The sequence below is a fragment of the Halictus rubicundus genome, chromosome 1 (genome assembly GCF_050948215.1).
Source record: "Halictus rubicundus isolate RS-2024b chromosome 1, iyHalRubi1_principal, whole genome shotgun sequence".
Lineage (NCBI taxonomy): Eukaryota > Metazoa > Arthropoda > Insecta > Hymenoptera > Halictidae > Halictus > Halictus rubicundus.
In genome coordinates this window covers 32,563,825-32,587,139 of record NC_135149.1, presented here as the reverse complement: position 1 = coordinate 32,587,139, position 23,315 = coordinate 32,563,825, and the positions used below count along the sequence as shown (strand labels likewise).

Here is a 23,315-nt window from a genome sequence, read left to right as displayed (position 1 = left end):
CTCTCCCCCTCTCTCTATTTCTCTTTCTCTCCATTCGGTTGGGTCGGATGTACGTAGAAGACGAGAAGAAGAGAAAGAGAAGTACACGGCCAGGCGGTTGCCGAGTGACTGAACGTCGCTGCGGGTGGCGTGGGACGCGCGGGGCTTCTAGTCGCGAAGGCTAGGCGGCGGGAGAACCTGACGGGTGGCGGTGGCGGTGGCGGTGGCGGGGATGGGTGGAGAGAGGGTGGGGGAAGATCGGAGCGGCGTAGACCGACGGCGGGGCGGACCGAGCCGTCAGTCAGCCGTGCTACGTCGTAGGGATGAGATCGCAACGAGGCAGGACGTTGCACGACCCGACATTCGCGCGACGACGGTGACACGATACAAAGACTGTGCACGCGACCCGCTACGCATACGTAACGTGTCGCGATTCTGGGATTCGCTTTCGCGGCGACCGATCGGTGGATGTTGTAGTTTGGCGGCAGGAGAGGCGTGTTTCCCAGGCTGTGCAACTGTGCGGTGCTATCCTCGTTTCTCCATCTTCCGCATTCCTCGCTCCGATTCGGAGTATCTTTCACCGTGCAGACCGAGCGCGCATCGACGGACGGCGGGTGTTCTCTTGGGATTATTACGCGGCCGACGAAATCCGCTCGGACGGACCGGAGACGAAAACGAACGCCGGCACCATCGTGAGTGAAAATTCTATTAATAAGCGTCGCCACGGCCGAGCCTGTAAAAGACCACCGTGCGTCTTCCTCTCGGCGCTTTGTTATCATCGATTCCGAACTGTCAAGACGCGTCCGGCCGCGCCGAGCCGCGCCGACCGTGTGCCTCCTTCGTCTTGCCTTCTCCCGCAGCGAGAGGTACGCGTGTCCGGGAACTCGTTGCGTACCCTGGCATGGCCTCGCGAAAGCCTGTTTTCAACGGTGCCCCGACCACGCGCGAATCTCTGACCGTCTGCGGCCCGTGTGTCGTCCTGCTCGTCTTTCCACGGGGCCCGTACCACCCGAACGCGTTCATAGTCTTGACAGTTTCGCGTTTCGCTTTCCGCTTTTCGCTTTTCGCTTTTCGCGGCGTGAATAACTGTTCGAACTGTTCGGCGACGCGGCGAGCGTGTTCTACCCACGTGCATTCGGCCCTTCTTTCCAACCTATACGCATTCTTGTCCGAATTCGTGAACCGCCAGTTTTAAACCGTAGACTCGCAGTGCGGCATTTAAATCGGGATTTCGGACAAACGTCAAAATATGTATACGTACGTACAGGGTTACTTAAAATTTCTTCGATATTTAATTTCACTGTCCGACCACGCGCGATCACGGTTAAATAAATAATATCGATTTCGGGAACGATCTTTCCATTTTTGTTTTTTCAACCTCCAAACGGTAAGCGTTCGTCTTCTATTTCGTTAGATATTCTGGTTATATTTATTAAATCAAATTTTTTGCATAACTTTTGACATCTCGGTAGAATAATTTCCGAAAAAATGAATAAAGCCCAGTGTAGCAGAAGAAACTTACATACATACATTCTCCTCGTTTAAGTTATAACAAACATTGTTTAACATTCGGCACCAAAAAACAGTGTATATTGAACAGATGAGCGGATTTTCGAGTAATTAGGTTTCGATGTATTTTCAATTTTTACTAATCTCTATCGATTCTTTCGGGAATTAATGTTTACATTTACATAGTTTGCTTAACGGCCGAATCATTAGATGAAAATCGTACAATAACAAAATCGATTTCTGTCCACAGTATGCCGCACTGTGCAGCTTCCCAAACGCTCGAAACAAGAGAATAACTACAAATATTACCAAATGAAAATTAAAAATTTTGTTCTTTTGATCAATAACATGAGAGAGCACTGTATTTACTTCTACCTAGTTTGCCCATTGTACTATTATTTATTTTATGGTTACAGTGACTAGAAATGTTTCATTGTTCAGAACATATATATATATATAGATTACACCAAAGTTGAATTTTATTTCGGTTTAAAGGAAATGAATACATATATAATAGACTCTGTTCAGAATCTTCATCACGAGTCTACTTGATATTGTAGGGAAAGGTGTGAAACTTGTTACTTTGTTTCCATCTGGCACTATACGTTTCTTAATAGGATAGTAGATATTGTTTAATTGGATTTGTCGGATGCTTTATTTGCTCATGGGAAGGTTAGAACAGTGGAGGATCGCAAGGTCGTGACGTCATTGCCATGGGAATCGTAGTACGTATCGTATCCTATGTGGTTGCTCGATCTATGCGGAGAACGTGTAATACGGAAGGAGTCGATAAGTGTGCTATAGTACATGTTGCTTGGGTTGGTTGAAATTATTAGATCGGGTTTGTATTTAGAAAAAAGCAATTCTTTGAAATGTCGAGTTTCTTGATGCTATCGAATCGAACGTTGCAAGTGCTCGAACAGCGCCATCGCTCAACTGTCACGTGATTGCTCTCGATGACCGTGATACTCGGTGACGGGATTGTTTATGATTTTTCCATTTCCGTGAACGGACAAAATTGCTTCTTCTTATCTGCGTTCATTAAAACGAGCGTGTCCAGCGCTGCGATCACTCAAATATTCGAATCGTTTCGAGTTGGATCTGGATCTGTCTAAACTTTGAAAGTTATAACACTTTCGGTTATTCGAATTCTCATCGAACATTACTATTGTATCGATTTAAAATATTTCCTGAATTTGCTAGAAAAAAATTAGTTTTTCTTATCGATCTTACCGCCCTTCATCCGCAATACTGAACAACTATAAACACTGATTTTTTTGCAGCTTAGCGGTCTTGTTCGTTTTATAACAATTACTTTCGGGGGAGTAACAAACGTTAACACATACGCTACCGCTGCTTATTTCGATAGCATTCTACCCAGTTACAACATTTTAATAAATACAGAACATTCTCTGTGTAAATCATAAAATCTGTAACGAAGAGATCTCGTTAAGCTTCTGAATATTACACCGTGCGTTACATTTTTAAATAACAACATCAACGGAATTAATTTGCTTTTCTTCGCGCGAAATGCAACATTTTGGTTGTTATAAATAGCTGCGAATATGTTGAAATTAAAAACGGAATGTAAGAATGACAATTGAAAACCTATGGCTGGATAAAAATAATATTCTAATATACATAAGAGTTTCAGATTAGTTTCGAGTAGTTCTTATTTCGTAAAATAAGAACATTTAAGTACGTTCTTAAATGTTAAAATACACGAGCAATTATTCTTTCGGGGTCCTACGTCCCATGTTATTTCGCTGATTTTAATTGATATGTAAAAGTAATTGTAGTATTAGTCGACTACTCTACGTCGGTTGGTAAAATTGTAGAAAATTCACAAGTCATAAACAGTTAAAAGAAATTACACTTAAAAAATCATAATTACAATAATTTCTAAAATTCAATTGCAACATGATGCCAAACACAAAATTTTTATTGATTTGGAATAATAATGAGAATTCATCGAAAAACGTGTGATGGCTTTATAGAAATATTGGGCAGCGTAATTCGAAGGCTCGTGTGTCGATGCTGTTTTTATTAAATTCGGGTCTGTTCGCGTCGCCATATTTGACTTGCAAACGATATTCGGAACATTATGTACAGGCGATAAGTTTTTCGATCGCACGATCACACGATGACGCTGCGCGTCTTTTTCTGCTACTCGGTCACGTGACATATTTTCAAATCGTCGTACGAAATCGGAATTGGAATCGGAACCCGAAACCGAAACCGACGGAATTTCCAGCGTCGGTGTTACCGGCGATGAGCGTCAGTCATACGAGCCGGTTTTCTGCGCGGTCTCGTTGCGCGTATACTATACGCTACACCGACTATACGCTACGTATACACGATGCTGGCATGAACTTCACGGCAGTCCGTGACCCCGAGTGTTTCCTGTTACGAGAAAGGCCTTTGCATGGTTCGGTACGTTGGCATTCCTATTGTTCGCGGTGTAATGATCATTGCGTAACTCGAAACATTTCGGAAAAACTCGGGCGCGTGCGAACCTTCGGGATGCTCGCACTTTCCTTCCACAGCATTCTACTACAAACGATTACCCTCTACTTGCTCTTTACCGTTTGTTACAAATGTTAATTATTTCTCGCCATTTCTCTCATCTTTACCGAAGTTTACTCGCGCTTCTAGACTAGATCTTACGCGTTGATTCGGTAGAAAAGAGTTGCTTCAAATTTTCGTATATTGTTTCCAGTTGTTTTTACGTATAAAATATTGCTGTGCTTTACGAAAACAAATACCTACTAACAAACTCTTATACATTTCTGTCATTCCTCGCTTTCGATGTACAGCATTGTGTTCCCATATTATGAAACATGTGTAGGAAAATGTTGTTCAAAATTATCCTCTCAACAACATATTTCAAGGTCATTGAAATCTGTGAGGAAGCCGCTATTTGTAAATAATTACCCTATCCTTTTTTGTAGTTTTCTTGTTTTCGTTCTTTCATAAGATGTAGATATTTATAAAAAAATTAGACTGCTGCTTTAAAAGAAAATTTCAGTATGTGGAAATTGTGGCATTTATCTTTTGTCCCCCACTGTGTGTATCTTTTGAACCATACAGAAATCTGTGCTTTCGCTAAATGTGTATACAGTAAAATGATCGGTTTAAGAAATTTGTTAAGATTCCCAGATTCCATCGTACCGACGCGATGCGACGAGAAGGTCGAGACATTGATCAAAACCTTGAAATGTGCCTAAAATGATCGCAACAACGTGGCTGAGGAACGATTTCGTCCGAAGAGGTATAAAACTGGTAGGAAACGTCATCGCGTTGCGACGCGCCGCGCCGGTCAAAACTTCGATATACCTACCTCCGGAGGGCATGCATTCTTGTGCCATACACAAAAGGTCTATCCTAATTGTCGTTCTCTCGGTTCCCTATTCGGAGCGAGCGAAACGCAGCGGTGGGGCGAGGCGGCCGACCATCGGAAGTAAAATTTTCTACGGTCCTCGCAAGCCTGGTTGGGGTCCATGATTCGTCTCGCTCGAGTTCAAAGCAAACTGCCTATCGTAGACAATTTTTGCGAGCTGCAGCTGTGTGTAGCCTGGCATTCTTCCGGCGCCACGCCGGAATATCCAACGAGATGCGATGCTCTGGCAGGTCGTGCGTAAAAATTCGTCCTCTTTAGAGGGAACTCGGTCACGTACCGGCCAGGTAGGTAGATCGTGGGGGGGGGGGGGGGGTAAAGGTCGGCGGTTATTACCTGGCCAAGAGGTATAGCCTCATTCGTTTTCATTTGGTCGGTGTGCGCGCACCTACCGTGGCCACCAGTGGCCCCCCCCCCCCTCTCTCTCTCTCTCTCTCTCTCTCTCTCTCGTATCTGTTGCCAAGGCGATGATCAATTCGTCGAGTGGTATCCTTCGCGAACAGAAAGGGTTTTCGCTCCCTTTTGTTTCGAAATCGGGGGGAAAAAAATTCTGGTCGCCCGTACAAGCTCTTTCGGGGCGGACGTTCGTCATTGGTGCCACTGGTGCGTAGCGGAGAAAGACGGGCCGATCCCGGGCTCCGTTAGACCAAGAGAGAGAGAGAGAGAGAGAGAGAGAGAGAGAGAGAGAGAGAGAGAGAGAGAGAGAGAGATACAAAGAGAGGAAGAAGGGCCATCGGCGAGGCCAGTCGGCTTAAATTTAATTCACTTCTCTAACGCTGCTCCTCTTCGCCTCCCCCACTTCTCCACCCATCCACCCACCGGCAACCCTCTCTTATTCTCTCTTTATCACTCGAGCACCGAGCACGGAAGTGGAGGAGGAAGACCGCAGAATGCAATTTCCTCGGGGCACGAAGTAGATGTTCCACTGGACTGCGATGGTCCAGTGTAGGTCAGCCAATGCGTCGCGGAGTCCTTTTTCCGGAAATCTCCTCTTCCCGGCAGCCCTTTGAGTACCGTGACAATGCCAGGATATTTTACCGGGCAGGCTTATTGCGTGGTAATTTTCATAATTCGTCTGCCGAGCGTGGACGGTGTTAGGGATAATGAGGGGCGGACGAGCGCTCAGGCAAACATTCTAACTTGAATTTCCTCCGGACTTTCATGGCGAAACGTGCAGCATGTTCAACTCTTTCAAATTGATGATCCAACGATCACAATTTTCCTCGGAGACTCTTTTCTTACTTTTTGTTGGAAGTGTATGCTTTATCTATCGAAAACCTAGCAATCGGGTTGTGAATTACTGTGAATTATTCGTAGTCGTGTTAGCAAACATGGTATCGCTGAACAAAACAATTCAAGAATGCTGATAGGTAATCGAGTCGCATAGTTTTTTGAGGCTCTAATTCTGAAAGCTGTCGTCTCCTTTTCATACATCCCCACGCAATAGTAATTTTGTTTCAGATTTGTGTTTCGAACGATTCCGTAGCTATTAGTGGTTGGTAATTACCAACGGAGATAATTCCATGTTCTATTGAAAACGCGAGTTCATAGTTATGTTGTGTCAACTAGGTTCTCCGTGATTATACATGCTTTCGATTACTCTATGTAGTTTTAGGTACTTTGGGTAGATTAACGATTAAATTTTCGATCACTTGTGGATGAAATCTTTCAACCTGTAATAGATTATCTATTTCATCTATCACTCTACATAATATGTGTATCTTAAAATAATTTGAAAAGATCTACAAACCAATAGTTTTTCATTTATTTTATTAGAAAACTAATTTTATTTTGATGAGTTACAAGCAATCGTCTAATTGTAAACGTTTTCATTGTAATTTTGCAATTTATTCAGAGAATAAACTTTGAGTTCGCTGATATATTTTGGCTATCCGTTTGTATTTAGATATATTACATTACATTAGTATTTTTAAATAATTTATGAAAATGGGGAATGTAACTTGTTTTAGATGTAAAATAGAGCATCGTGTCTGCAAGGCCGCGAATATCCTCTGTCCGGAAGTTGGATCGCTCGGAACGTCTCTTGAACGTGACGATAATGTGAATTTTCAGCACTCCATCGCGTTTGTGTTGTAAATAATAATGAACACCGTTCAAATCATATGTGCAAAACAGAATAACACTTTTCTTCTTTCGATAAAGATTTTTCTTTACGTTGACCTGGAAAATAATTACTCCGTAGCATTTTTTAACGATACGTCTTACCAAACATTTAAAATTATGTTTATGCAGAGGTGCGTTCTTTCTAAATATATTTTTGTACAACTTACGATCATACTACCAACGATCATAGTACTAACTTTATGATCAGACGTTACAGCGTAGAACAATAACGCGTTTCTACACAATTGCGCGGCGTTCTATGTGTTTCTGCTTTGAAAATTCACAATAGTGTTCTATTTAACGAGATGGAAACTGTCGAGCGTACTTGTAATTAACTATACAGCTGCGTAAGTCTTCCTTGTAACTCACTATAGCCCTTTCCTGGCCAGCAGCATGCACGTATACGTATGTCCCAGTTGAGGTCTCGAACTAAGATTGATCCCAATTTAGCATCCACTACGGACGAGATGATTGATCGACGAATGACAAATTCTTCTAAAATATAACTTGGTTACGAACGAGTTCGAGAAATTAAGTAACAGGACGGTTTCGTTCTAGTTTTATATTCGTGAGAACGTAACTCCTACTGAGATTCTTTTAGAAAAACCTTTTATCGATCTGTAATTCAACTTTTTTCTACGAATTCTTTTTACGGGTACTTCCGTTAATCGCTTCAACACTCTAAATCCTAGTAACTGTTGCTAAACAGATCGAGTCACATTTACCAAGCCATTGTTGAACAATTTTATACAGGGTGCCCATTTGAATCAAAAACAAGCAAAATTGACCTTCAATTGGAAAGTGTGCCCTCTGATACAGTTCAACTTCTGTCTGGAACATTTTTCAGTATCATCAAAAGTTTCGGAGACATTCGACTGGATCGATTTAAATCGGACACCCTGTGTACGATCTGCATTCAATTTATACGCCGCAAACGCATATTTAAAACTGTTCCGAGTGGGTAAATATCGCAAACGCAATTCCACGTGATCGCAGCGCAAACGGTCTATCGAATTGTAACTGCGCAAACCGCGGCTTGAAAATGGAATCCTTTACCACGAAACCGAGCGACCTTTAAAATGCATCGATAATAAGAAACGACGATCGTTCCTATTCTGTTCTTTGAATCTGTAGAGTGTCGGGGAGCGCTCCCTTTAATATCAAACGCTATCAGAATAATAGCGAACGTCTGAGGAAAAAATTAGTCGCGAGCAAAGTGCTGAATTCCGCTGGTCGCGGCCATTTCTCGGGACAAAAGTCGAGCGCGTCTTGCAAAAGATTAAAACGACGATCTTATGAAACGGAGTATCGAGCTTCGAATTTTCTCTTAAAAACGAACAAGAGGGAACTAATTACGGACTATTACTTCGAAATAGTTTTTCGATGATACGCTGCTTCTCTTGATTATCGCACACGCGTTAAGTATTATTTAAATCGTTCAGACATTGTTTTTCCGAGGTAAAGATGTTTTCCTGGTTACACAACCTTGTAGATCTGTGGGCAGCCGTGAATGATAACGATAGGATTTAACCTGACTCCTCTGCGATCCGTTTGTACTTCAAAGAATTTTGCATTCGACATACGTTTCGTCATCCGCTATTAATTTTACATTGTACATGTTTAGAAACTGTGATGACGATGACGATGATGTTTGTGTGACATGTTCGAGAGAATTGTTGAACAGCATTAGTTACTGTTTCCGTACGTAATGCTATTCAGAATTGATCCTTGCAACTTCGATTGCGAAACCGCGTGCGTGCGTAGCATGTAATTCAAAAAATTTCTAGAATCCAAGATTCAATGGAATTTCTCGCAGACTTTTACATATACACTACCTTTACGTTTATTAGTTACACGAGTAATCCTGAGTTAACACGCTAGAGCAACTGTACTTGGTGAAAGCTTATCGTATATTTTGAATAGTTTGGCAAATAAAACTGTTTTCTTGACCTCGCTTTGTACTAAATGTTTTGTTTTATTTAATGTTGTATACAAATGTACGTGCAGCTACTATTGCTTCCTTTTTTCAGTTATTCCAAAAATGTGTAGGCGTAATTTAAAAATATTAAAAAAGAGATACATAAGAGATTATAAGATACATAATGTTTAATGATACTAAAAAAGAGATATGTAACATATACATACTATGACGAGAAGTTTTGTTCGGTCGTGTACACGCAATGGATATTCCCTGAAAAAGAAAAATCGAGATAAACGTTGCAACAGAAGTGCAGTTTCTTCGTGGAACGTAGCTACAGTTCAAACAATAGTAATCATCTCGCGGCGAAGGGAGGGAATATTTTCGTGGTTTTCGTGAGATATGGTAAACCGAGGGTATAGTAAGTGGTAGGGATAAAATGACAGTAAGATATTTAGTATTCGGATAAAAACTATTGTGTTAGGTTAAGCAAACGCAACTTACGCGCAAATAATTATCCATGATTCCGCCGTATGAAACTTATTGCTAACTTGTCAGGAGCATCGCATAAGCGAGAGAAAAAAAAATAGGTATACACATACCCTTAGTAAATCTGTCGTAGGATGGAAATCAGGTCGCGTTACATATTGAACGCGATTTTCCTGGCGCACCATGCAACTATTCGAACGCCGTATCGATCCTGTTTCTTTCATTTCAAAATCCAACTCGTTCGAGCACTCTTCAACCGTGAAGATGATACAAGTTGAGTGAACGCAGCTACTGGAAACATGAAACTCCGAAACCAATGAAATTTGCACCGAACCACGACCTTTTCCATCTATATAAATCCGATTTTGCGGTCTCCTATTTGACAAATCACATATGAAACATGGCTGCCAGATACACGTCTATATTTAATACTGGGCCATGCCACCCGAGTTTTTCGGGCACCGTCGACATCGTGAACAGGACAACTTATTTCCAATAGAATATTTAGCCGGGAGATAAGTAACCTGTGTTCGTCGTAAATCTTTCAGATGCTTAATACATATTTTTAGCATGTACTTCTGCAATACGATACGTTTCCTTAAACGGACGATGCACCTTGTTACTTGCTCTTATCAGTCCCATCAGTTTGTCAACCAATATTTTTCACTTTTTGCATGTCATACTTTTTAATAATTTTTCATTTATGTATAACTTTTATTATGCAAATTTCTATAGCGAAGTATCCAGAATCCAAAGCAACATGTAACGCTTTTACGTTAATAGTTTTCACAAAAATAAATAAATCTCTGCGAGAAAATTACGTTGGTCGGTCAATAAGTAACGTTAACGTAGATGCATCATACATGTAGGCTGACCTACGCAGCTGTTTCAAGTTAGAACTCCATTACCAGTGCAGTTACAGAAAAATGTCAAAGGAGAAAGATGAATGGTTTAACGAGTACATATACCACATTCGTAGGACCATGATTTTTTTAGAAGTGCAATGGCGCATGTGCATTCAACAATTGCATTATTATTATTTTTTTTTTTTTAATGAAAACGCGTATATTTTTTACATTGTTGGATTTCTATCGTCATTCGACGGAAAAAGTAGAGCGGTGAAAAGTTTTGCTTACGAAAATGTTATAACAGTACAAATTTCAAATTTGGATGCATTTGTTTACGACAATTTATCATAGTATGCCACTGACGACTAGTGCAATGGATTTGGAGTTTATAATACGTGAACGCTATACTGCTTTTATACGGTCGCCTGAGGCTAACTAAGGTCACGGTAGCTGCGACATCGGAGCTACTGTGACCGTAGCCTTAGAACGCGAGTATAGCTTATTGACGGGTCTCCGTAAAATTGATACGAAACGTCTGTAGTTTGTTCCATGGTACAGAACACACCGAAATTCTCCGTCACTCTAGAACTCAAAATCCTGAAAGGGATCGACGTTAAAAACCGGGTTAATCGGTCCCTTCGTCCACGCGGCAAGGCGCCCGACCTCAAATTGTTGGAACGGTTTTCAGATTCGAATTTGGCTAGCAGAGAAGAGGACGGAGCCGATGTCGGAATCGCAGAACGGACCGGGCCCGGATTAAATGAAAAACCAAGCAGGAGTACGAGTCGGAGAGGAATATTCGTAGTCGCGTGTTCACGGTGGATGCACCGGTGCGTGCGAGCCCATCGGATATCGGTCGATAAGTTGTTGGCTGTGCGTGCGATTGAATGGCAGGTCGAGTACTCGCCTCCGGTCGCAGGACGGTCTCCTCACGCTTCCGGATCACCCGCGGATAAGGAAGCGTATCACTTATTCGACGGACTCGTCTGCCGGAAGGCCAGTCGAATACGATTGCTCGATCCCTTCCCAGTCGGCGATCGTTAGCTCCTATCGACCTCTGGGATCTGCCGAGTTTCGCGAGATCGACCAAGGCCGAAGAGACAGCAGGGGAGCAGGGGATCCCGAGCAGCTGCGAGTCGTCGGCTCTAAGAGTTCTCTATCGAGAACAGAGAACAGAGAACAGGGAAGATAGGTAGATCCCGGGACCGTTTAGGGTCGTCCGAGCAGCCAGAGGGGGTGAGGGATTCGCCATCGATGAGGGCAACGGTCTAGAACACGTCGGTTCCAGGAACGTCGTCGGCCTTGATCCATCGTCTCGGGTCAGCCACGTGCACCGTACGCGTTCACGATTATTGGCATCGCGAGTATCACGTTGATTTCCCCACCAATAACGGCCACATGACTTGACGATCGCCCCACCTACCGCTGCTCGTCGTTAAGTGAAGGCGGCGACAGTGGCAGCGACGTCATCGAGGCAACGACGAGCACGACGACGACGACGACGACGACGACGACGATCACGGCGACGACAATCGACGACGACGACGATCACGGCGACGACAATCGACGACGACGACCACGGCGACGACAACCGACGACGACGACCGACGACGACGACGGACTGTAGACAAGCAAAGAACGCGGCAGAGATTGGCAAACGGTTCTTTGCACACTGCGTCTGGGTATTTAACCAGTGACACACGCGGCTGCTAGTTCAGTTGGAGGCAGGCGGCAGTCGGCAGTCGGTCAGAAAGTGCGAGGTGCGAGGCTTTCGACGCTTCCAATTCCGCCTCCGCTCGTGTCCCTCTTCGGGATCAGAGCCTCCTCGATCCTGTTCGCCCTCCCCTGGGTTCTCGATCGCGTGTTCATCGGTAGTGACAGTGTCCTGTGCCCCGGTGTTTGTGTCGTTGTTCTTGTTATCGTCGTCGCCCTCCGCGCCGGTTCTAGTGCCGGTTTTTTTGGTGGATAGTGGTGGGTACCAGTGTCCAGTGTGAAACTGGAGCCGGTGGTGGTCGCAGCCCCGAGGAAGAGCTATCATGTGCCCGCAGATGATTTTCGGACTGGCGATGTTCGCGCTGCTGACTCTAGGCGGTCGGGTAACAGCGTACACGAATCAGTGGGCGGTGCACATCGAGGGTGGACCGGAGACCGCGCAGAGGGTCGCCATGGACCATGGGTTTCAGTATCTCGATAAGGTAAGACGCTGTTTTTCTCATTTTCTCTACGTTTCCCTCCATTCTCCAAGGTGATTTCACGCTAAGTTCACCGGGCCCGTCAAAACGACGGGTTCTAATGTTTCTAATTTACGATTATTCAGGTCGCAAAGATGCATCTGCCTGGAATTATTCGACAAATTTATTTCTTCCGGCATGCAGGGCGAACCACGCGAGCGTTTAGATTACCCTGTTACCAGCAAGCCGATCGAAATGTTTTTCATCAACTACATATATGTATATCATAGCACGGTTCGGAGTGCTTCAACACGATTGTACTAAATTTTTTCTGAACTCTTCTTTTCTTTTGTTTAGAAATTTTCAAGGTCACCATGATTTGTTTTTATAAATGAACCTATATTTTTTACACTTATCTTGAAGGGATATTAATACGACTAATTCGACAAGCGATAACAAATTTTTTGTTCATCGGGACCGAGAAAACGTTGAAGAAATATCTTTTACCTTGATTGAAACGGTGTGTGTTCGGAATGGTGTGTAACAGCTGACAACTAAACGACTGTTCGGTGCTTTCTATGGTATCTGCACTGATAGTTGAGCATGCATCCACAATTCTTTGTTGCATGTCTTTCGACGTTCGAGCTAAAACAGTACGTACAATTTGAGTCGGCCGTTTCAGTTTTTTGATAGTTTTTCTTCCGCGAATTTAAACTACCAGAGCCCCCCGAAGTTCTTCGATTATCCGTTCGAGTATACACTGCGAAGGATGACGTTTATCGGGAAATCGTGAAGCGCCCAACCGTTGTGCCTTTTACGCCCTCGCTCTCCGTAAATCAAGATCATCTCAACCTTTTTGTCGGTACATACTGTAAATCATCGTGGAACGTGTACGCGTACGAATATCGCGAAGATTACCAACGGTTCGCTTCTTCCGATATCATTAGACGTGTTCGAATGTACAGAGAACGATATGTTTACAAACAGAAGGCGAGAGGTCAAATCAATAACTTCGGCAAGTGTACAACGGCACGTGTAGCACGTCGTAATATTCCTCGTAATACAAAATTCTTTCAACTAGGATATTCTGTTTTCGCGGTGCATATGAAAAACTTATTTGTTACGATACTTGTCGAATTCTTCTTAATATCCACTGATGAAAGATGAACGCGTAAAACACAAGCGGGCACATTTTAAGATATGCAATCAATTTTATGAATCAATTATATATTTTATTTTATTTAACTGTTCGCTCAGTCCATAAAGACATTTGTTACGTCTTTGAACACAGTTTTTATTATACTTAACCATATCTTATCACTTATTTATCCGGTTAGTTGCCTCTTTCTCTTTTCCTTATTCTAAAGAACATATTTATACTTTTATTTGCATATATTTGCATTTCTGTTTATAGAATGAAAAAGTTCTCGAGAATTCGTGTGAATACATAGCGCAGCGGTAGCCTTGTTGATTTCAAAAACGATGAATGCATATTTCATACCTGAACCGCGATGTCGGTGTATTTAGAAATCAATGAATCAGGCAATGCCACAGCGAATGGTGTTCTACGTACTGCGAACTGTTTCCAATTATCTCATTGTCGTGCGATAAATGACGGTCATAATAACGACGTAAAATAGCGCACACGATACAATAATAATATAATAACAACCCTGTAATATTTACCTTTGTTAATAATGATATTAAAGAGAACATGCCAAACATTGTAATTATAGTATGCGAAATATAGATTCTAGGAAAAGGCTTTTAACAAACACGTCGACGATTCACATTGTGCAACGTTAATAACAACTAATCGACACTAGATTTACGGAGCACTAAAACTGACTGTTTTACATTACTTTATAAAAAATAACAAGAACGTGTCTATTCAAATTTTTAGTAATTTTTTAAAATAATATACAGGGTGTCCCAAAAGTGTCGAAAAACTTTGAAAGGAGCAGTTCCCGAGGTTATTTAAAGTAACTTTCTCCTTAGTGAAAATTTCTGCCTTGGCTATTGTAACACCATTAATATGTGTATCATTTTTACGTACATATTCTGTAGATTCATAAATTTGTCATTACACTTGTTTCCATAGTTTCGCACTTTGGTACTTGGTCGCAAGTCGATATCGGCTTAATCATCAAAAGATTGCCGTATCAGATTACAATTTATTTACTCATCAAACTCTATTTACTCGATAAAGATCAGGACTTAGCAGCGTACGAAATAAACAAGTCAAACGAAGGATAAACGAACGATCGATAAATTGTCGTGTAACGTGATGAAACGCATCGAATGAATTTTTCACGCACACGAATGAAACGGGAATTGTTTGTTATTTAATTGAATGGGGAACGGTTGCAACAATTCGTACGGACAATACCGATCAGTCGTTTATCATTAACAGATACAGAAGCGGCGCAGTTGAACAACTTTTTGGTGAACAATTAATCGATCGTACGATGAGAGTTGATTATTTCCAATTCTCGATAAACATAGTAGATGTGCTGCTTTTGTGCTTGGGAAATTCGATTGCGTAAAACGAGATAATATGCCTCGGTGAGTCAAGCGGGATTACCAATTTCTGCATACATCAAAGATCGTTGTAAATTGCCGGAAAAATATGAGAAGATACATCGGAGGAACAGTCTCTTGTAGACTGTTCAATTAGCTGTCTTCGCGAGCCTCGTAGGATAACCTTTCGAGTATTTTTCGCGCGCGTTTGTTACGTTGGCATCGTTGCACGCTCTGTTGGATTAATTCTCGACAACAAGTACCTTTTATTCAATCTTTTTATTACGACGTTAACGCGTCGAGTAGGCTGCAGACCGCATTTCTGATAACAAAACAAAGTATCCCGAAGTCACGATCCCTCAGCGGCGGACCGTTAATTTTGGGGCCCTGGACCAACACTGTTTGCCCTCGACTACCCAATTAATCCAAATTAATTCTAACAATTTTTGTATAATTTATTTTTTCTGAAGTTGTTAATTTAAATTGTATTTATTTTCTTTTTTCGTTTTGACCGCGAAGACGGGTCCGGATTGCTGCCCATAATGCCCATGTCTAGATCCGCCGCTGACAATCACGGATAAAACTTTTTATTTAGAATTTCAAAATTTCACATCGGAAAACAATCCATCGTTTCCGAGACGAAATAATTCCGAAGCGATTCTGAAAGCGTTGCACATGCAAATGAGTCGTACGTAAAGGGCCTAGCCGAATAAGATGGTCAAAACTGCCCTTAGACGTTTTTCAATAATTAATGAACCATTCGAAAGCTGACCAAGAAAAACCCCTCTGAGCCAAATTTCAACCCCCTATCTTGCTCGTGAGGGTAGTTACAGGGTAAATTAGATTTTGAGCTTTTCCGTGCATTTTCCGCACTCTGATGATTCCCAAAATTCTGAAAAAAATGTGACATATTTTGGACCCTAAGGCGGATTTTTGAGAATTTTTTCAGATTTTTTGGATGCAAACTGTGGTCGTAAAAAATGAAAAACCTCAAAAAAATCGGAAAAATGCAGGTTTCTCAAAAATATGAAAACATGCTATTGAGCTGTTTAGTGCCCCAATAAAGTACCATAACAGGCAGTGTCCTCAATTTTTTTTAGATTTTTTCTTGTGGGCACTTTTTGTCCAGACAAGAAAAACCGAAATTTTTCGACGTTTCTGCTATTAGGAGGAAAGTTACACTTGTTGATTTTATCGCAAGTATATATTAAGTCATTTTTAACGTTATTACATTGAAACAAGTAAGTGTTTGACCTTAGAAATATGTTTTAAGAGGAAAATAAATTCTATTTCGTGCGATATATACCAGAATGTTCGCAACGTTTACAACATCGCCGGTTGGCCGAGCAGTCAAGGTGTCGGACTACGGAGCGTAAACGCTGGGTTCGAATCCCGTCGAGGGTAAAGTTTTTTTTTCCATACATCATCTTTATTTTTTCAATTTCTTATATAGTTTATTCATGTGATTTTAACAATATTTTTTAAATGTTTTTAAAAAATATTGAGGTAACATTTTTAACTAACTTTTATTTATATTACTCCGATTTGACTTCGAATTTAATGATATTATTTTCTTGGATTAGGCAATAAATTAATATTTATATTATTGTGTTCGTCCACGACTTCCGCCAGATATAGAAATTGCTTGCGAAAATTGGTAAGATTCCGTGAAAAGAATTTTTAAATCTACTTCTGTCATTTCCGGAAAATCCAGAGTATCTACCGAGGATACTGTTTGAAAAGGAGTCGTTTTGCAGTTCCAATTATGTCCAATTTTTGGAAAGGTTTCGTTGTCTACTTGTTTGTGTAGAAGCTGGTACTTTTGACCTTGTATACTATACATTGCCTCTACAACCCAATGAATTTTCGTGACTTTTCGGGAATAATTCGACACTTTCGTCGAAAGTTGAGAACGATTACCTTTTAAAGCAGGCATGAGAACTCTGAATCCAAGACCTGTTAAATGAGATGTAACATCTCGAAAACCTCTGTCGACAATACAAAAGTCTCCCCTCTTCATGATGGTTTTCAATCAAGTAACTATAAACGGAAATACATCCTCATGTACGTTACAATAAAGAGGAATGGCTAAGGCTTATTTGTACCTGATACCTCACTTTAAAAATAGTGGTAGTATGTAGCCCTTTTCTTTCAATTGGACAAAAACAAATACTTTGCTGCGTGTTATTTATTTAGAATTCTTCTCATTTCCTCCCTAATTTATGAAGACGCAAGGCTTAGAAACCAGATTAATGAATTTTAATATTAAGAATGTTAGAGAGGACCGTAATGAAGATCATATACAATTAGAGAATCGAGGAAGTGATAGATACTCTAAAACTATATTTACATATATTTTATTCAAAAATGTTTCTTAAATATTTTTAAAACATTAAAAAAATATTTTAAAAATCACATGAATAAACCATGTAATAAAAAATTGAAAATATAAAGATGATGTATGGAAAAAAAAACTTTACCCTCGACGGGATTCGAACCCAGCGTTTACGCTCCGTAGTCCGACACCTTGACTGCTCGGCCAACCGGCGATGTTGTAAACGTTGCGAACATTCCGGTATATATCGCACGAAATAGAATTTATTTTTCTCTTAAAACATATTTCTGAGGTCAAACACTTACTTGTTTCAATGTAATAACGTTAAAAATGCCTTAATATATACTTGCGATAAAATCAACAAGTGTAACTTTCCTCCTAATAGCAGAAACGTCGAAAAAATTCGGTTTTTCTTGTCTGGACAAAAAGTGCCCACAAGAAAAAATCTAAAAAAAATTGAGGACACTGCCTGTTATGGTACTTTATTGGGGCACTAAACAGCTCAATAGCATGTTTTCATATTTTTGAGAAACCTGCATTTTTCCGATTTTTTTGAGGTTTTTCATTTTTTACGACCACAGTTTGCATCCAAAAAATCTGAAAAAATTCTCAAAAATCCGCCTTAGGGTCCAAAATATGTCACATTTTTTTCAGAATTTTGGGAATCATCAGAGTGCGGAAAATGCACGGAAAAGCTCAAAATCTAATTTACCCTGTAACTACCCTCACGAGCAAGATAGGGGGTTGAAATTTGGCTCAGAGGGGTTTTTCTTGGTCAGCTTTCGAATGGTTCATTAATTATTGAAAAACGTCTAAGGGCAGTTTTGACCATCTTATTCGGCTAGGCCCTTTCCGAGAATTGGTTGCTACAAACTTTTCGCTTAAATCATTTGTCAATCACAAGAGGAGCATGCAACAGAAATAAGTCGCGAAAGCACCGTTCGCAAAACCAGTCTTACGAATTACTATTTCTCCGCGAGGAAACGAGAAAAATGTTCCATGAGATATGAGTCTGGCTCGGTCCGGTATTACACGTCACAGGGAAAGATGAGCCTGACATGATCGAGCTTCGCTTCTCAGGAATTTCTCACTTTGATCGCAAAACCACGAAAAGATTCCCGGGCCGCCATATTGGGGCCGATATGGAGGAATCTATCCGAGCTCGGAATAAGAGACGTCTCGTCTCGTCTCGACGCGACGCGACGCGACGCGCGGTTTCCGAACGATAAGCTGCGCATATGAAAAAACCAGGCCGAAACGGGAATAGATTTAACGCACCACGTATTTGCTTATGCCGCAGAAATCATCGGCAGTTGAGACAAATGGTGGAAAATCAGGCTACCGCGTGTTCTAACCGTCGATGCAGCAAATTTATCCTCGATCCAAAACGCTGCGCCAAGAATTGCTTCTTCTTTTAGAATGTCGGTTAATTTATTTCTCCGTTTTCCCGATTTCTGCACTGGAATTGCTATCAAAGTCTCCACCGAAACTATGAATTCTAACGGTTGCATGCAGACTAGAAATTGTTGTCTTTAATCTCGATGAAATATTTTTTTGAATTTCTATAAAGATCAACAGATCAGGACAACACGCAATTGTTTCAAGTTGTAATAGTTGAGTATCTCGACAACTAATAATTCTTTTACCCCAAATACTTCTTTACGTAGAATAGCGACAGAAATCGAATTATGTGAAAAAAGAAATGCATTCCAAGAATGCACATGCACCATTACACTTCTTTAAAAAATCATTCGTCTTTGTCCTTTGACATTTTTCTGCAACTGCACCGGTAACGACGGAGGTATTTACCGGAAACAATTCCTGTATAGTATTATAAATAATCCAGTAAATGAAAATAAATCAATACACAATATATACTTATCTTCGTATCGATTCACAGGTGATAAAATTAGCTTTATCGAAGGAGATGAACGATGCAAATGTTTTCTAAATACACGATAAAAAAAGTTAACCACATGTCCGAATGTGGTTAATTAAAGGAAATTTCGCAAGTTTGCGATGATTGTGTTTTTACGTTGTGAACGCAATGGATGCGATGGTCGGTCCTGGCCACTTCTGATCAAGACGGACGACGGAAATTAAGCTGCGAACGAATCTCCTTTCTGCCTAAATAGTTTTCGTCGAGACTCGCCCCTATCGACTCGCTTTCCGTGTCGGTTACCGTTCGATCACGAAAATTAAATGAAACACAATCTAGCGAAATGTACCTTCCAGTGGAAGGCAGCTTCGATTGGGCTACAGATGGAACTGAATCGATCGACCACTCGAGATCGATGACTGAGAGGATATTCTCGCTGTATGCTTCGAGTAACCCGGCTCCAAGTCTTTTTTCCTTGCAACTGTATCTCCAAATAACAATATAAAATAATGAATAACAGTCACGAACAATCGTACTGGCGCAAATATTGGTACACTATTAGTGGCACTGGTACAAATATTAGTTATCACTTTTTTTTATCACTTTCGAGAATACGCAATATTATTGTAATAATATTACAAGAATTCTCAAAATGTATTAGCGTAGGAAAGAACATATTCTTCTGTATAAAAATTGAAAGTTTTGAATAACCAAGATAGTACATTTCGTCTTCCCGATTGGAATCGAAGTTCTGCAGCTAGTTGCATGATTCATTCCGCGTATGCAAAGACACGCGGAGACATTGGCAACGGTTATATAACATCGTGTAGTTAGTAGCAGGAAAATATGTACACGTCGTGTACACTTAAGCAACAAGAATTCCGACGACAGTAAAAGAAAAGGTCGCAAAATGAGTGATTGACAATAACTTTCAAAGTGCGAAACAACCTCGTTGGCTGGTGAAATTCAAATGTAATTTCAAACAAAAAGTTGATAAATATTTGCAAATTTTTGCAAAGGAAGAAATTTCCTTGAAACGACCGTTTCGAGAAAGTACAGCATTTCTGGGACGCCCTGCATAACAGAAATAAAAAGAATCGAAATTACCTAATGTGTGTTCGTCGATGAAAGTCATGGTAGAATCTGTCGAATATAGTTGTATGTAACGTCAGACTGTTATCTTTATTGCACGGACCGCGTGACTAGCACGTTTAATCAGATTATTTCGTTACCGGCCGATATTGCCGCAAATTAAATTTCACTCGGGCTTGCTTCCTCGCGTGTTAACTTGAGCAGATTTCAATGACCCCCGGTGACGGAGCGTATTTACTTATTTTTCTTAATAGAAGCGTACACACCTCCACCTACGTGTGCAGAACGCGATCGGTCATAGTTTGCTCAGCTATCTCGAGTACGGTTACGTTTTCAGTGGTAAATTTACGTCCCCTTAAATATGCGGCAGGTGGCCCGAGTAAACTCGAACGACGAAAAATGGCGCACACACATCTAAATCAGTTCACAACTAAACACTTCGATTTAATTTACAATCTCGCTAAATTTCCTTCCGCATTCTTTGTCCCAGTAAATTCGCGCGGACGTTTATGCCGCGAGACTCGACAATTCAATTATTTAATGGCTGCTTCAGGCACGACATTTACCGCTAACAGACAAATTTAGGGTCTGAAGAACAAGATCAATCTCTCGACACATCATTATTTTTATCTATGGCCACCATTCATGAGTTCCAAATCAATTTTTAAAATTTCAATCGATTGGAATTCCATCAATTTTTCAAATTGTGTGTTTCTACTTGATTATTCTTGGTTGATTACAAAAACAAAAGATTCTTTTGAATTCGAACTGAAAACCAGCCTTCGTTCGTGTAGCGTGACTGTATCTGTCACGAGTGTGAGCATGACGAGGTTAAACATAGTAAAAGACAGCTAGGCCAATTGTATAGTGTATGGAAGCGACTGATAGAGGTGTGAATGCGGCAATTTTTTATTATTTTATATTCCAGTTACTATTACCGCTGGGTTCAAGCATTTTGTTGGCATTTTGTAATTTTATGTGATAAAAAAGAATGGAAATAAAGAATGAAAATCAGAAAAGTGTTAGATTTACTCCATTTTATTTGGCTTATATGTAGAGGGTTGCATACCCCCTTAATATTTATTTATTCGTTGCTTTGACATTTTGTTTCATAGATTCGACTTTTGCCTGTATTTTCGTAATCTTAATATGTTCGGAAATTGAGCATGGAGAACGCCGAGAGCAGTAAATAATCACTAGATATCGCCGGAACAAGTACCGTTGTTGCCTTGTCATTAACTTGGGCATAAGTGTATTATGTATAGCGAATTCGCCGCAGCGATCTCTGGTTGCGCAAGCGATAATTCGCCGATATTTCATGCGTTTTAACGTTTGCTTGGGACGTAAGAGGGAAAAGCGACAAGGCCGGTCGATAAGACGCGGGGGATTCACAAGAGTACACGTCGAGACGAATGCCATTTCCTTTGTGTCGCCACGATCGTAAAACGCGGAACACGCGGGCCTTTTATTACGAATTCTTTCGTTTCCTTCTTATTAATTTTCGAGCACAGATTGCAACCTTTTATCAATGCCGCTCCATTATGAACGCCGTATATTTCCTCTTGTCGCAGACGCTTGTTACATCATCCTATTCTAAGAGTGCAATAATTATGAATACTAGACATTTTATTAAATCCCCGATATTACGAAGGAAGTTAAGCCTCGGCAACATCCAGCAATAAAGCCTGTCTCATGTAAAGATTATCGTGTCTGAAACTAGCCCGTTAATTTTAGTTCCTCTTATTTTAGCGACTATCAACAATTTTCGAATCTTCGTTCGTCCATTGTGTCAATTTGATGCAGTTTTTGCTCCTGAGAATGCAGTACGTCCTATACGCGTAGCCTTGTCTTCTTTTGCCATAGTTTATCATTTTCTTGAAAAATTCTCTTGTACAAGTAAAGTCCGAAGACATTTTTAATTCGCTTATTTTGTTCCCATTTTACGTCGACTTTCTGGATATTAGCGACGATATGATTTGAATGGAGCGCTATTAAGCACATGGTTTTTTTTTTAGTAATAAAAGTGGAATAGTTATTGCAGCAACAGTATATGCATTTATATGACTCATACGTACAGTTCAGGGTTTCACAGTAACGATAGCGATTAACATTATATTTTCCTTCTGCCTTTCCTTCGTTACACAAAGGCATTTTAGCTATTCGTCTTGAGAAACGAACGCTTTGTCGTAAATTAATCTTGAACAGCTGTGAAAAGTAAATTCAGCTGGTCTTTTCGTATGCTAGATACCGAAGATTATTTAGCACAAGCCACGTGTAATTTTCCTCATTTCTCTACCCGCTATTTTCCTACAAAAGAGACCCGCAAACATTACGTGTATCCGTCAGCACGTATTTTATAGTTCAATTCGTTTTTTGCAAACTCATATTTCAAACTAACGAGGCCAGGTGCCTGAACTGTTTAGTAAACGAAGCTGTTCAAACGTTCTGTAGTGTCCTGTTTCGTGTTCTGTGCTGCTACTTGTACGAGTTATTGTTTTTAATACGCGCGGTTGTCGAAACGCGCATTTTTAACAGATACAACCGCATAAAACCAAGTAGAGCAGAAACGTCAATAATTTGCGGCCACATTTTTCCCCGTTATAAATAATTAATCTTCAGTCGTTCCAACGTAATCTGCGAGAACGGAATAAAACATTTGAAAAATGTTTCCTACGAATGATTACCAACTTGAAAAACCTGCGTTGAATTTCTGTATTCGTTCGTGCGTATCCAGTTGAGCAAAGAAAGCAATGTTTCAAACAAATTTTGTAAAGATTTTCTAGACTCTTCGATTCGCGATATTTTACGGGAAACATTATTTTTCTAGCGTTTCCGAGCTTATGCTCTAATGCGGGGGTTCCCAAAGTGCGGCCCGCGAATTATACTTTTAAAATGTGTTGATAAACAGTTTGGAATAGAAATTAATTATTCTATAAAATCGGTATAGATCTTTCCCTTACGCCTAACTTTTTACCTTTTTTGTGGCCCGCCAAATACATATATGAGAGTCCCACAATGGGACCCATTAATTCTCTGCGCACCGAAGAACCGTGT

The 23,315-nt window shown here is 40.8% G+C and overlaps 2 protein-coding genes across 3 annotated transcripts in view; both read left to right on the top strand.

Annotated features, from left to right (window-relative positions):
- The first annotated feature begins 211 nt into the window (after positions 1-211).
- On the top strand, positions 212-11,779 carry LOC143356936 (uncharacterized). Its single transcript, XM_076793048.1, has 2 exons — positions 212-671; positions 10,953-11,779. Exons 1-2 carry the CDS (start codon positions 212-214, stop codon positions 11,306-11,308), a joined length of 816 nt encoding a protein of 271 aa, XP_076649163.1. The 3' UTR covers positions 11,309-11,779.
- Positions 11,780-11,992: 213 nt separating this feature from the next.
- Positions 11,993-23,315, top strand: part of LOC143361311 (furin-like protease 1) — a 318,740-nt gene continuing 307,417 nt past the window's right edge. The window contains exon 1 of one of the 2 annotated variants that reach the window (XM_076800613.1): positions 11,993-12,459. In XM_076800613.1, coding sequence (XP_076656728.1) covers positions 12,301-12,459 — 159 coding nt within the window. In that variant the 5' untranslated portion in view covers positions 11,993-12,300. The remainder of the gene's footprint in view (positions 12,460-23,315) is intronic. The other variant, XM_076800622.1, reaches the window with a different exon arrangement.

Bases quoted from the DNA above. Each gene is read 5' to 3' on its own strand.
- LOC143356936 (XM_076793048.1), top strand. From the start codon at position 212: ATGGGTGGAGAGAGGGTGGGGGAAGATCGGAGCGGCGTAGACCGACGG. The intron at 672-10,952 runs GTGAGTGAAAAT...AACGGTTTTCAG, and splicing joins AAACGAACGCCGGCACCATC to ATTCGAATTTGGCTAGCAGA.